The following is a 15,307-nucleotide window of genomic DNA, read 5'->3' as shown; positions in this document are numbered from 1 at the left end:
CTCTTCCTGTACTAAAGTCAGGCCTCACCAATCAGGAGCTGCGTGTCAAAGCAGCTCCTGATTGGTGAGGCCCGACTTTAATACAGGAAGAGGCGGTCAGTGCATACCGTGAGTGATTTCCTTCACTCGCCGGCGCTCCGGCTGCCCTCTCCTGTCTCCCTTGTTAAAAACTGTATTTGCGGTTTTTCAACATTCGCAGGGGTACTGCATTTCTGTGTATCATTGCACTCTCTTACTGTAAGCAGCTGATTACTTCGACCTCCCTTACATAACCTGACAATGTGCCATGGAGAAATGATGAATCTTAGAACACTGTCCATCCTACCATTTCAAATTTGCACAGCCTTCTTTTCTGATAGTAGATTTAATGCTTACAAGAGAGTGATGTTGCTATTACTAGAAAGGCAATTATAGTGAAACTCCCAACTCCATTTTCCACAATTCTTTCATAAACACTGAGAAACTTAAGACCCCACATTGCTCTCAAACTTTGGAGTTCTTTGGAGAAAGCACAATACTATGCATTTCTAAACAATGAACAAAAAATTTGCCAAACCTTTATTTATTGTTGGAAACAGCTGTTATAATAGCACCAAAAAGCACACATCACACCATAACAGCATCATAAGCATTAAGCGGCAATAAATCTGACATTTAAAAATAAATGGTCTTCACAATTGCAGTGTGTACAAAGAAACCTACCCTGAATATACAAGGAATGTCTTTGCGGGTTGCATGTATTACATCTGAAGCCAGGACTGAGCTCACAGAAAAATCCTCATCTCTGAAGAAAAGAACACATGAGATGGAGAGAGAAAATATTACATATAAAGAGAACACCTATTCCTCCTATTTTTTCTCTGTGCTGCATTTTCAGAGTTTTCTTAAAACTACAAAAGCTGACTCAATAATTCAAGCCAAACATGTTTTATTATAACCAAAGATTGGAAGGCTACCATAATTATTTTCATTAAAACTGATGGAAGTACCACAGTTGAGCACTGGATAATAAGTGACTAAAAGTAAAGACAAGACAACACATCACAGGTGAGTTTTAAATCACAATAAAGAAATTGAGCATCACAAGTCACCTTTTCTGCTTTCAATTTGTAAAAGTGAAGACAAACCATTTTGCTCTGTGGTCAGGCAGCATAGCGTGGTGCAACTTGGAGCTATTTAGGAAATAAGGGACCTGTTTACTAAAATGACCTAAGCAGTAACATGTGAATTAGAGCATAGTAACCATTACTCGAAAAGATTTGATCATGTTACTCCATTATTAAAGAATGCACATTGGTTACCCATTCTGCACTGAATTACATATAAAATTACCTTATTAACTTTCAAAATTCAAAAAACTAATGCCCCTGCATTCCTAGACAGACTTTTAATACCGTATGATCCCCCTAGAACTTTAAGGTCCGCCTCGCAACACTACCTCAACGTCCCTTCACTTAAAATAATAGGCACTCGTCGTGCCGCCATTTTTTCGGTCACTGCTCCTTTAATCTGGAACTCCTTCCCACTTTTTATCAGAGCAGAACAAAGTCTGGACAAATTCAAGAGTAGCTTAAAATGTTTTCTGTTTAAAGATGCCTACGATTGAGCTTTCCAATTCTTCAGTCCTTTATTTCTACCAAGATAAAAACCTGAGGCTTTTCTTCCATTCAGATAGTGTTCTTAACCCAGAAAGTGGAGTATTTATATTTATTTATTATTTATTGACCCACTTCCACCATTTCAGATATATTAGTACCACACAGAAAAATAAATTTATTAAGTTCCATTCCCCTATCCCCTCAGTAATCATAGTCCATGGCGTACATTTAGGATTTGCACCAAGAGGCTTTGCAGCCAACTGCAAGCAAAGATATAATGACATGGCCAAAGATGTGATGTCACTTTATAATGCAAATTTTCACCATTTTTGGGGTACAAATATCCCTATTGTGTAGTTTTTAATTTTTCTGTCATTTGAAGAGCATAATTTTTGTACAAAAATCACCCTATTGCATTCTGGACCCAGCCTTGCTTTGGTTAGAATTAAGGTCCTAAAGACATGCACCATTTGCATACAGGAATACAATATGTTATACAGAGCTATTTTGGGCGCTCTATTTTATAACATGCCAATGAGCTAGAGATATGACATTTTACAATGCAGCTAAGCTTGTTGTGCTTCTCATGCTTTAGCTTATGACACATCTTGCTTTGTCATGTACTTTTATAAATGACCCCTCAAAATGAGCATTAAGTTGTGCTGTGCTATTCACTTCATGGAAGTCTACACAAAGGTATCACCTCTGCAAAAAACTGTGATGTACCATATGTACTCAAATATAAACTGACCTGACTATAAGCTGAGGTAGCCCTTCCCCGCCCCCCCAAAAGGAGGAAAAAGGGTTGACTCGAATATAAGCCGGGGGTTGGGGGAGTAGGTAATATCCAAGTGCCCTGCCCGGCTCTGCACCCAGCCCTCCATCCTCCCTGCCCTGCCAGGCTCTGCACTCAGCCCCCCCTCCTCCTTCCCTCTCGATGCCTTGCTGGCCTCCACCTGGCCTGCCCTAAGACCTGGTGGACCAGCAGTGGGCCAAGACAGGAGGGATTCTTCCCACCTCCTGTCCCAGTCAACTAACAATTTTTACTCCCTCCTGCCTCCCCAGCATACTTTTCAGTTCCCTGGTGGTCCAGTGGTGAACCAAGCAGGAGTGATCTTCTAGTGTTCCTGCTGGGCAAAGAACCGCTAGGTTCATGTAGTATTGTGATTTATAATGGTTCTGAATGCCATAAACCATTACATTTTTATTCTGGCCAAGGTAGCTTAAGTCCATCAACAATTTATTTTCAAAAGGTCAAGAAATAATAAAAATCTAGTAGTTGTTTTTACCATGAAGCTTTGAATCTGACCAAATTTGAATTTCTACAAAACCTTGCTGTAATCCCTTCAGAAAGCAAAATCACAGAAATCTGCGGTCAATTGACCTTGCTACAGCTGATGATGTGAAACTTTAAACAAGGCCAAAACTTTGCCCATGTTGCAGGCAAGATCTTTATGCAAATTTGGAAGAAGTGAAAGGTTCTCAATCTGATTCTGGTAGTGATGACCCCATGTAACTGAAAACCTCAATGCCAGCTTTACACCCCTTGGCAACAACTTTGATGACATCTGAGCAAAGATGTGTCATAAGCTTAAAGCATGATAAGTAAGACAAGTTTAGCTGCACTGTAAAATGTCATATCTCTAGTTCAATTGCATATTATACAATAGGGTGCCAAAGGTGGTCTGTATAAGTGTATCCACACATGCAAATGATGCATGTCTTTGGGACCTTAATTCTGACCAAAGCAAAGCCGGGTCTAAGATGAAACAGTATAGTTTTTGCAGCAAAAATGGTGCTCTTTCAAATGACATAAAAAAGAAAAAAAAACCACTAAAAACTACACAATAGAGATATTTGCACTCCCAAAATGGTGAAGATTTGCATTAAAAAAGTGACATCATGTCTTTATGTCATATCTTTGCTTTGCTTCCAGTTGGCTGCAAAGCCTCTTAGTACAAGTCCTAGACATACGCCATGGGCCATGACAGTTGGTCCAGTTATAGCCTGAATCAAAGCATAGGGGAGGAGTCAAAATAGTCCTTAGATTTCCTATTGAAACATTTTTCATAGTTTGATGGCCCATAAAAGGAAGGCAATTTCATGCTAGGCTCCAAACTTTGTGCAAGAACTTGGTACCAAGAGTTGTACTAATCCAAATATTTCAGTTCCCTGACAGGTTTTGTTGGGCTACAATGCCTGGATAAAGTGGCTGTTTTGTATTATGCGTTGCCTGGCACTCTGAAGGTGACCTCCATTCAGCTGCCTGTAAGTCTTGAACCAATAGGGATCTCGCCGAAAAAATTTGCATGACTTAGTTTGAGACCCTAGTGAAGTCCACACAAAATTTTATTCAATTTGGAGGATGTCAAAAGTGGACGATTTTCAAAATTGGTCCACTTAACGTGGAATGACCTGGAGAGAACATTTATTGCTCACCTACTTCTTGTCTAGGCCCACTTAAAATCTGTTGTCTGGTTATGCCCTTGCTTAGGAGACAGTAAGTGCTTCCGTGCTGTGAATTAACTTAGAGGTCCTTTTATCAAGCCACGCTAGCGGGGTTAGCGCATTGGACATTTCATCACGCGCTAACCCCCGCGGCCGGCTAAAAAACTAACACCTGCTCAATGCAGGTATTCCGCGCGTTAAACCCCTACCGCAGCTTGATAAAAGGACCCCTTAATGTACAATAATTCTTCTATGAAGCATACAGGGACATGCTATGAATTCCCTCCACCAACAAATAGATTGGCACTTGCTGCGCATTAGATGCAAAAATAAATGCAAAGCCTGTGTGCTAGGTTTACTGTACTTTAGAAGACAAACCTCTAAGTTTCTTAAAACTGAACATCCTTCATAATTTTAAGATTTTACTGATTATCTCCACACTATTATTAAACAACAACTAGAAATTCTCTTGCACTTATTTTTTTTTTCTGTACTGCATTTCCCATAAACAAGATTGTTTTGTGTTTAGTAATAACCCCCCATTTAATTATCCCAAGCCCATTTGTTGCTACTATTTGGGTTTTTGCCAGGTACGTGGGACCTGGATTGGCCACTGTGGAAACAGAATACTGGGCTAGATGGACCATTGGCCTGACCCGGTATGGTTATTCTTATGTTCTTATAGACTTCCAGTAGAGAATGACACGGGGACAAATTTTTCCTGTCCCTGAGGGAACTCATTTTCCCGTCCCGTTGAGTTCTTTTCATGTCCTGCCACATTCCTGCCAGCTCTGAACTCATCTTCACAAGCCTCAAACGCTTTAAAATTATAAGTGTTTGAGGCTTGTGTGGTTAAGGCAGAGTTTACAGGAATGGGGCAGGGACAGCGACAAAACTCATGGGGACGGGACGGGGAAATTGAGTTCCTGCGGGGCTGGAGACAAATTTGCCCCTGTCTTACTCTCTAACTTCCAGCTCAGTTGGAAATGCAGCTGAGATCTGGCATTATGAGCTCTCATTTTTTCTTCCCAATTTACTTACATTAGTCATTGCAGCAACAGCTGCAACCATGCACCAGTGCTCCTTTCAGAACCCTGAAATCATGGACCCTACGTTTGATCAATAGATGTTGCCAATGTACAAAGACAATTTCCCCCTCTAACCCAGTGAGTACAGCCTCCACAATATCTCCAGCCTCAGCTAATCCATTGAGCAGCAGATACAAGTTTGTAATTGAACTAAATCCCTCTACAAGACTGTACCTGAGATCTAGTACTTGACTTGCAACCACTCCTGGTTGTGTGGATTTTCCTTCAGGTATATCATACAGGAAAAGTTTACAATCACACACAACTGCATAAGCTCTCTGCCACCCTTTTTTCACCCCAGTGGGCTTTGGAACCTGTAGGGAAAGAATCCATTTCAACTGTTACTTCCATGCTTCTGAGACTTTCCAGGCAGAAGAAAAGGCGACTCATCAAAAGATTACAATTGTATTCTTTACTTATAGATTCTTTTTGGCATTCTGCTCTGGTGTTCATACTCATAGGGTGTGTTGGAAAACAGGTTTATACATGCATTATGATGAGGCTGATTGGAAACAAATGGAAATTGCTTTAACAAAAATTAGGGTAGCTGTCAACGGATGTTGCCAAGAGAAGAATTACAAAACAATTTATTGGCGATTCTTAACTCCTAAGCATTTACGTCATTATTTTCCTTGCTCCTTTTTGCAGGTGACAATGTGGTCATAGGGAAACTATGGCCCATATTTGGTGGAGTTTTCCTAGGGTTTGCTCTTTGCAGAAAACTATACAGTTTTACACACTTCAGTGAGGCTAAGTTAATTATTGCAGATAACTGGAGACAAGTGGGCCCTCCCCCATGGTTAGCTAAATTTTGTTTTTTCCATGCTATGGAGAAGTAATTGGCCTAACAGAGACAATCTATTTGAAAATGGGATAAGAGCTGGAAACATTTGATTTGTACATGAGAACCTGGGCAACGCTTTGTTTCATTTTTTTGTTGCTAGTCTGAAGTAGTGCTGCCCGATTCAGAAAAAAAATTTTGATTTGATTCAGCCCATTGAACCAATTTTTCGATTAGATTCTCCTGCCCAATTGGGTGTTTTTTTCAAACATCTTGGTGCCGCTCCTGCTTTAGGGAGCGAGGGTGGAGGGTCAGTCACCGAATCGGGAGGCCGACTTTTTTTTAATCGATTCGAATCGATTCACCCAAAGTGAATCGGTGAATCGATTCGAATCGTGAATCAGGCAGCACTAGTCTGGAGATACTCGAGCTTTTTTATTTTTGTTGCTGCTCATAAAGGTAGGGGTGGGAGTGTTGGGTTTGATTGTTAAGAGCTTTATGCTACTTATAGGGATCGTCAAGGAAGGTGGGGCAGTTTAACACTATTTTAGTGTATAAATTTAGTTTTTTTTAAAAAAATCTTTATTCATTTTTAAACTTTCAACAGGTACATAATAATACCATCATATTATTAATCTTACATATATTTAAATCATAATACTATTTCTCCCTCCCTCCATTATATATAAATTTTCTAAAGAGGCCAATGCACATTTTTTGATTCTCTTCGTAGCTGTTATTGTCTTTAACTCTTTGGCTTGTTTGTCTGCTCTCCAAGTTGTTTCCAAAAAATTCTTTCATTAAATTAAAAAAAAAAAACAACAAAAAAAATTCAACTGTAGTCTGTAAGTAATGATCAGAGTAGGGTTTTTTTTGTTTTTTTTTAGTAGACTGCTAGTAAAACTGTAGAGCTGTGAAGCTCACTGTAAAAAGTAGAGTTGCTTTCCTGTAACAGGGTTTTTCCATGAACAACAGAGTAAGGCAGACATACTTGTCTGTAGGCTGCCTGGCCAAAATAAACCTCTTTAGATTAATAATAGAATATTCAATTAACGAGGTAGCTTGGATTCCTTTCTCCTCTGGTGAGATCAGCACTCTCCCCAGTTTGGTGTTTAGTTAGTGTGAATTTAGGACAAAAAAAAGATAGGAATATGGACCTCCAAGGAATCTCCACCTTAACTCATAAGACAGCATTCACTGGCTTTGAAAGGTAGGTATTCTTCTTATTTTTTAAAGTGAAGGTATGTGGGGAGGTATGTCTGCATTAACCTGCTGTTCTTGAAGAACACTTGGTCCACAAACATAGGATAATATAGACAAATTCAAACAGATTCTGAATGATATATTATCCAAATTGACCTTCAGCTCTGGAAGCATCTCTATGCATTAAGGCTTTGTGAAAGTATGTAGGGTGGACCACATAGCAGCCTTGTAAATGTCCACAAAGGAAAGGTCCTGGAAATGAGTTGTAGAAGTGCTCTATTTGGTCTCATCTGCCAAGTTAGCTCGTTGATAAAATGAAATACAGTCTGCTATGCAAAACGACCTTTGTACCTTTTTGAGATTGAATGGGCCAAATGTTAAAGATGATACGAAAGGAAAAGCTTGAACCAATTTCTGTGGCTCTTGGTACTGTACAAATAAAACAAGTGTTCTTCTATAGTCTAGCTTATGCAAAATTGTTTCTGTTGGTTGATTATGGGGTTTTGGAAGAAAAAAAAACACCAGAAGTAGGTGTAAAAACAGGTATGAGTAACTGGAATGTACATAAGAGGGAAACACTTTAGGGCATTCCAATTGTAGGTACACGGCAGCCAATTGTTAGTGAAACGCGTAGGGACACCTAATCTCTCCCAAAGCTGGGCATGTGTGGCTCTCTCTAATATATATATATATATATATATATATATATATTAATTATAATACTAGTCTTATAGCCCATTACATTAACGGGTGCTAGAATATATGTGTGTGTGTCTCTTTATTTCTTTCTCTCTCTCTCTCCTTAGCCGCTTTTCCTTGGCTGTCCATCACCACCCCTTGCCTGCTCTCCCTGTCCAGTCCCTTCCTTTTATCCTTTTACCTCCCCTGTGTCCACCACCACCCCTTCACTGCTCTCCTTATGCAGCAGCAGCCCTTCTCCCTTTGTTTTACCTCCCCCCTGTCCAGCAGCATCTCTTTCCTTCTCCCCCTGTCCAACATTAGGCCTCCGTTCCTTTTTCTTCACCCCCCCTGTCCATCAGCACCTCTTTCCTTCTCCCCCTGTCCAGCAGTAGGCGTCCCTTCCTTTTTCTCCCCCCCTCCTCCTTCTTATCCCTATGATACACTTACCTTGCTCTGCCCCTGATCAGAGGTTCCCGACAGCCGCCCAGTTGCACCCATTGGAAAAGTTCCCTCTGCCGCATCCCGCACCCCTCCTGACGCGACTCCCGCTGTCTTTCTTTCTGTCTGTCTCAGTCCCTGGCCCCCTTTGTCTGTCTGTCTTTCTGTGTATCTCCCTGCCCCTGTGTCTTTCTTCTTTTCTTTGTCTCCCTTCCTCCCTCTGTCTGTCTGTCTGTCTGACGCAGCATTCCCTCCCCCTCCATTTCCCTCCCCCCACACCAGTTCCTTGTGCACCTGGCCCTGTGTCTTTCTTCTTTTCTTTCTGTCTCCCTTCTTCCCTCTGTCTGTCTGTCCAAATCAGCATTCCCTCCCCCCACACCAGTTCCCTGTGCAGCAGCATTAGCGTTTCCTCTACCCTCCTTTCCCTTCCCGCGGTCCCGACTACAAACGCGGTCCCGAGTCCTTTGCCACCCCCCCTTCCCTTCCCGCGGGCCCGACTACACATGGCGATTCAAGCAGCGTGTGCAGCAGTCTTCACACGCTGCTTCAGGTCCTTCTACTGCCCTGATTTACTCTGGCACGTCCCTGATGACATCATCAGAGACGCGGTAGACCAAATCAGGGCAGTAGAAGGGCCCAAAGCAGCGTATGAAGACTGCTGCACACGCTGCTTAAATCGCCAGTCGGGCCCGCGGGAAGGGAAGGGTGGGGGGGCGGCAAAGGACTTGGGTCCCGGGCAGCGGAAAGTTGCTGGGCTCCTCGGTAGGGGTGCTGAGCGGCCGCGATCCCTCTCCTCCCAGACCCCCCCCCCACTGGAGGAACGGAGATCGGCAGCTAGCTGCGGTCCCGGCTTGTGGAGGCGATCGGCGGCTGGTGACGTATAAGCGCGCATGCGCACTCCTGCGACCACAGACCTACTGATCATGGAAGCACGCAAATAGGAGTGCGCATGCGCGGCTAGTCTTTTATTATATAGAATATATATATGTATGTATGTATATCTATATCTATCATCTATATCTATATATCTTTATATCTATCTATATATATATCTATATACACACACACACACACATATATATACAGGATAGCCACCTATATCTCACTATGCAGCAATATCTTAGGACCACATCGTCAAAAAATACTCAGATGTAATATTAAACAGGTATAGATCTGAGCCTAGTAAGGTTGCTTATTATATAAATAACCAACATACCAAAAATGGACAGCTCACTTCTATGTCACAAACACAAAGAAAAAGAATTAAGAAAACAGTGAATCCTGAATAAATCTGAATAAGCCAGAAAAACCCCACAGGAAAGCACAAAACAGTGAAATATAAAAAAATGTATAACAAATTTTTTTTTTGTAGATTAGAACACTACATTACAAAAACAACTTACAAAAGATGTGAATATTGAGCTGTAAATATAGAAAACTAGTAAAACTTGGTGCAAGTTTAGTGTCACATTTATAAAGCATTCTGGCACCAGAAGGCATGTCACTGCAATCTGAGCGTACACAAAGAGCAATTAATAGTTATTTTAAAAACTGACACAAAAAAGTGTACAAGTCAGTATCTGATATGCCACTTGCTAACTTACTCCTCCTTTTATAAAACCGTGGAAGTGTTTTTCAGCACAGGCCGGCGGCTTCTGATACTCATAAGAACTCTATGAGTGTCAGGAGCAGCGCAGAGCGTTCAGCGTGCCAGCCTGAGCTAAAAAACACTTTTGCAGTTTTATAAAAGGGAGGAGGGTAAATACCAAGATATTCAAAAAAGTGTTATACTGTGCATTACTTAAAAGATTGCTATTGTTACAGTTAATGGGCAGAAAACAAAATTAATAAATTTAAAAAAATAAGAAATAAATAAAACTAAGGGTAAACTAAGTTTAAATAGCATTATGGTGTCAAAAAGTATGTCATGCCATAGTGCTATCTCATGTGACATTTTCCCAAATTATGATAGTCTCCATGGCACTACTTTGGTAAGTTTTAATTAAATTTAATGTCTTATGTTCTCTAGCAATGCACTTTAGATTTTTTTTTTTTTAATTTAAATTTCTCTTTCTTTAGTTTTTGTGCCACATTTTTGGACATTTTGGTATTTAGTTAACAAGTGATTTAAACATTTTTTTTAAACTTCAGTACTCAAATCTTTTGAAAATTGGTTTTGTAATATACTTCCCCCTCCCCATTTGCGATTTCGACACTCCGCGGTTTCACATATTCGCTGCTGGGAACTCACGGCAGTCATTTCCTATTGGCGATCTGCATGGGGCAGGAGTGTAGGAAGATCGCTCCTGCCCCAAAGCCCGCTAGACTACCAGGTAAGGCTAGGATGCCAGGGGGAAGACGGGAGAGAGGTGGGGGTGGGTCAGAGCCGGACGAGAATATATTTGTGATTTTTCCCTATTCATGGTCCGGCTCTGTCCCTATCCACCGCGAATACCGAGGGAGAAGTGTACCGTAATTTACAAGACTTTTTTTTTTTTTTTTTACAAATGTAATATATTTTTGGGAAAGTATCCATGTCTGTTTTATCATTCCCTCTGTGACAAATTCCCTAACCCCTATTTGTCCTTACATATTTAATGTACAGTGCTGCAAATGTCTAGCAGCAATATAGAAATGATAAGTAGTAGTAGTAGTGTTTTCCCCACAGGATTTTTCTAGCTTAATGAAGATTCCATTTTTTTTCCTTTGCATTTGTACCATAAAAGTAAGCTGTCCATTTTTTGGGTTGTTTGGTTTATACTGTATAATAAGCGACCTCACTAAGATCTGATATATACTTATTTATTCTTCTTCTTCAGTGTTCTAGTGATATTGATAAGAAGCTTTGCATCTTGACTACCACTTGGCATCTGTGTATTACATTTTCTATTTTTCTGTATATGTACATGCTATTCCATCAATTGCACTCTATACTCTTTTTTCGATTCTCTTTGGCTTCTGTTCTTGTCTCCCTCTGGCATGCTTGTTCTTATACACGTAACTTTGGAATATACATAAGTAGGTGCAATTCTACATACACAAATTATGGAAGATATGGGTCCAAATACATATTTTAGATCTTATGTCACCATACTCATTTGTACATGTATATGACTTAATGTGCAAAACAATACAATATGCTTTATCCTTTAAAATGGTTTGGTCATTTCAATACACTTGTAAATTCAGTATTTTTACCTTCACATAGCCTTTGTATGCAGTTCCTATTCCCCTTTGCACATCTACTCCAAGAGGCCTTTTTGCCTGCTCTAGGGGAATGGGACAGACCTGAGGTGCATGGTCTTTGCATAAAACATGGCAGGCGAATGGACACACTGTTAGGACAAAAAAATATACATTGCTAGACTCTCACAATGTAAAGAAACTCAACAAAATCCATTAAGATCATTATGCTTAGCAAATTAGAAAAATACAACAAAATGTTGCGACACTCTATGAGATGAAGCAAGGATGCAAAGCAGGGAAAATGTAATGCCTGTACTGGGATAGAAAAAAATACAGTAGGAAGAAATGAAAAGTGATTTTAGATCACGCAAAGATAAGCAAAAAATACATTTCCCAATTTATTAGTTGTGTAGTTTTCTTCCTCCTTTCTTGGGCTTCCAACTCAATTAGAACCAGTCTCTATTCAGGCTATGGTGTCATGTCTCATTCACAACTTCTCTTATTTTTTTAACCCCTCTTTCTCTTCCTATCTAACCATGGCAGCAATATTTCTCACTTAGGGCTGCAAACTGTGGCTTCAGTCAAACCCAACATATGCACACCATGAGCCCAACTACTAGTGTGCTCAAAATCTCACTCCCTAAACTCTTGCTGATCGGAGCATTCCACATTTCCTGCTGATCTCATAACAAGTCAGAGTCAGGAACTAAATCCTGGTTTCCTGTTTACTAAAGTACAGCACTGTCACTAAACAAATGAGCTGTTCACAGAGCAAGCTAATGAGGTCTCACATTTTAAACAAAGTCAATATTAAGAAATCTATGAGAGATCTTGTGAACTAAGTGGGCAAGATTCAACCTCAGAAGTTTTATTTTGCAAACCACATTATAGTTCCTATTAAAACTGCAAGGTTCAAGTGCCTCAAAATAAAAGTGCTACTGTGAAAGATGTACAAATATATCCGAGATGAACATCCGATTATGTTTGAATTGAGTTATTATTCTGCATCTCTGTAGTTATTAACTTATTTTTAAAAAAAGGATCAATGATAAACATTACTTTATTTTGTTTTATTCTGAAGAATCTGAGATTGATATTACTAATGGAATGAAAAACAGAAAATGTAGAACTTCTAACAGAAAACAGGATGCCAGAAAACTGTATTGAAAAGAAATTGGAAGAGAACTGAGGGACAAGTAATGAAAAGACCACGATTTTGTAATTTTAAAATTTTGTTCATGGAATATAAAACCAAATATACTGCATTACTTACCATCACAGGCAAAGCCTTGCCGAACTAAGCCCACCATGAGTGATGTGCAATGACTACACTGCGTGGGATTGGAAAAGGACTTTATACTGAGCTGATGAGCTTTAGGCTGAAAAAAAAAGATACAAAATGCAGAATACGATAAACACAACTGCAACAGTCTCCATTGTCCCTTTAATTTAATTGCTGTGCCAGATTTCCTACTGAAGATTTAATGAATCATAACTTGTGAACATTGAGATCTCACAAATTTCCCTGTATTAAAGAAGTCTGAATAACAACAGAGAAATAAGGACTAGATTTACTACAGTCAGTCACTCTATTAGTACACATGAATGCAGTTAATGTATATTATCTCTAAACAGGTCCTAATGCCTAAAATGAGACTGGAGGCAAATAATACATTAGTCTGCGGTAGTGCAGTATTTCTAGCTCTAAGTTGCTTACTTGTAATGGGGATTCTCTAAATCAAATACACAGGTGGTCAATGTTATCTGATGACACCAACTTGGACTTACCACACAACTTTTACAACCTGCCTCACTGTTTTTAATGCCGAGTTTAGAAGTCAATTACTGTACCTGGGAAGATATACATTTCAGCCTATCTATTTCTCCTGTTGCTATGGAAATCCCTACTAGAGGTATGCATTTTGCCTTTTCTGTTCAGCCATATATACGCCAGCAATCTGAAACCGAGGAGTGTTCTATCTGTATTGGACACTATTCCTGATGTGACTGGCCACTATTCCTGACTTGTGATTTGACTTGACTTCAAGCTCCTATGGTCCATAAAAAGGGGAGATTCACTTAAGCTCTCTCTTTGGGTCAGCGCTGGATCTGCAGCCCACCTTGCTGGAATCTCCTATATCTAAGACTCCATTCTTCACACCTAGCTATTCTAATACTAAACTAAACCTTAGCTTTGTATAACGGATCATCTCCAAACAAGGAGCTCAATTCGGTTAACAGTATTTAAAAAATCAAAATGAAGGGAAGGAAAAAAGAGCCTATGAGTGAGAGAAGACACAGCTAGGAAAGATTTCTAAGGTAGTTAGAAAACAAAATTGTTTTCAAAGCTTTACAAAAAAATTGAAAGGAACTAGAGACCCTTAGGATATGGGGGACTCCATTCCATAATTCTGTTAATTTGAAAATAAAGGATTGGCTGAGATTCCTAGTTTATTTTATTCCCTTGACTGAGGGAAAGGAGATCTTGTTTCGTTGGGTGCTTCTTGTAGGACAGGATCTATAAGCATTTCCAAGATAAATGGACAAGAGGAGCAAAGATATCATAAAGGATCTTGAAGGCAATACAGACATATTTGAAATGAATCCTGCAATAGACGGGAAATCAGTGAAGTTTTAAAAGCAATGGAGACGCATGATCGAATTTACTCTTTCCAAAGATCAACTTAGTAGCAGTATTTTGTATTAATTGGAGTCTATGCAGGGAGGTCATAGTTAAGCTCAGACTGCATTGCAGTAGTCTAACTGGGCTAATATAATGGATTGGACCAAAACAGAAAAATACTACTGGTGAAAAAAGCCCCAAATTTTTCTCAACATATGAAGACTGAAAAGGCACTTCTTAACAAGGGAATTTATTTGGCCCTTGAAAGTAAGTGAAAAGTCTATGAGAACGCCTAATATCTTAGAATTCAATTTGTAGGGATATTCCGGAATCCGAGGTCACATAGGAGGGAAGACAATCTAATTTTGGACCCAACCATAAGAGCTTAGTGGCATTTAATTTAATTTGAACTGACACTGCCCAAGATTGAAGTTTGGAGATACGTTGATTTATTTTAGAAACAATGTTGGAAAGATCAGAGTCGACCTCAATGTCATCTGCGTAAGTGAGTAAAGTTTCCCAGGCTGACAAGTTGTAATGTTTCAATGTACTCATGTAATGATTGAATAAGATAGGAGATAATGGAGAGCCTTGAAGAACCCCACAAGGAGGCACCCAAGACTTCAATATGTCACCTTCGATGTTGACTGAATAAGAGCGGGACAAAAGAAATTTAGAAAACCAGTCCAAAAAAACTTGATCAAGACCGATGTCTGAAAGTAAATAGATCATGATGGACAACGTCAGATGCCGCAGACAAATCAAATTGAAGAATAGCATATTTGTTCTGTAATTGCAATAGTTGAATTTTTGAGAGTAAAGAAACTAGAAGAGTTTCAGAACTGGTTAAAACGGAACCCATGTTGGAAAAGCAAAAGAATTGAGAATTTCTCAAGATAGATGGCAAGTTGACTGGCGACAAGAAACTCAATTAATTTGGTCAACAGTGGTATGTTAGTGGTTGGTTGCTAATGAGAAGGAGTGGTGGGTCTAACTAAATTTTCTTTAGAAGTGGAGTAAGACTAATCCGCCCCATGTCATGCGAGAAGTACCCTTTTCCAGTGACTAATTCAGTAGTGCTGTCAGCCAGTTAATTGCTTGGGAAGAGGTGAAAAGGTATGATGGAAAGGGATCCAGAGAACATTTATATTTTCTCATTTTTTTGCATAGTTGAGAAACTTGAGATTGAGTTAATGGATTGAAAGAACACCAATAACGATCCACTGGGATATCCCTTGAACCATCCTTATAGTCTGTAATA

General features: G+C 39.7%; 1 protein-coding gene across 3 annotated transcripts in view; it reads right to left on the bottom strand.

Annotated features, from left to right (window-relative positions):
* Nucleotides 1-15,307, bottom strand: part of CDC42BPB (CDC42 binding protein kinase beta) — a 344,482-nt gene that overhangs the window by 71,081 nt on the left and 258,094 nt on the right. For all 3 annotated transcript variants that reach the window (XM_033950846.1, XM_033950844.1, XM_033950845.1), the window contains 4 exons: nt 12,697-12,802; nt 11,436-11,572; nt 5,309-5,448; nt 703-784 (listed from right to left, as the gene is read on the bottom strand). In XM_033950846.1, the coding sequence (XP_033806737.1) occupies nt 703-784; nt 5,309-5,448; nt 11,436-11,572; nt 12,697-12,802 (465 nt within the window). The remainder of the gene's footprint in view (nt 1-702; nt 785-5,308; nt 5,449-11,435; nt 11,573-12,696; nt 12,803-15,307) is intronic.

Source organism: Geotrypetes seraphini, chromosome 7 (genome assembly GCF_902459505.1).
Source record: "Geotrypetes seraphini chromosome 7, aGeoSer1.1, whole genome shotgun sequence".
Lineage (NCBI taxonomy): Eukaryota > Metazoa > Chordata > Amphibia > Gymnophiona > Dermophiidae > Geotrypetes > Geotrypetes seraphini.
The sequence above is the reverse complement of the archived record's forward strand: the minus strand, read 5'-3'. Positions and strand labels throughout refer to the sequence as shown.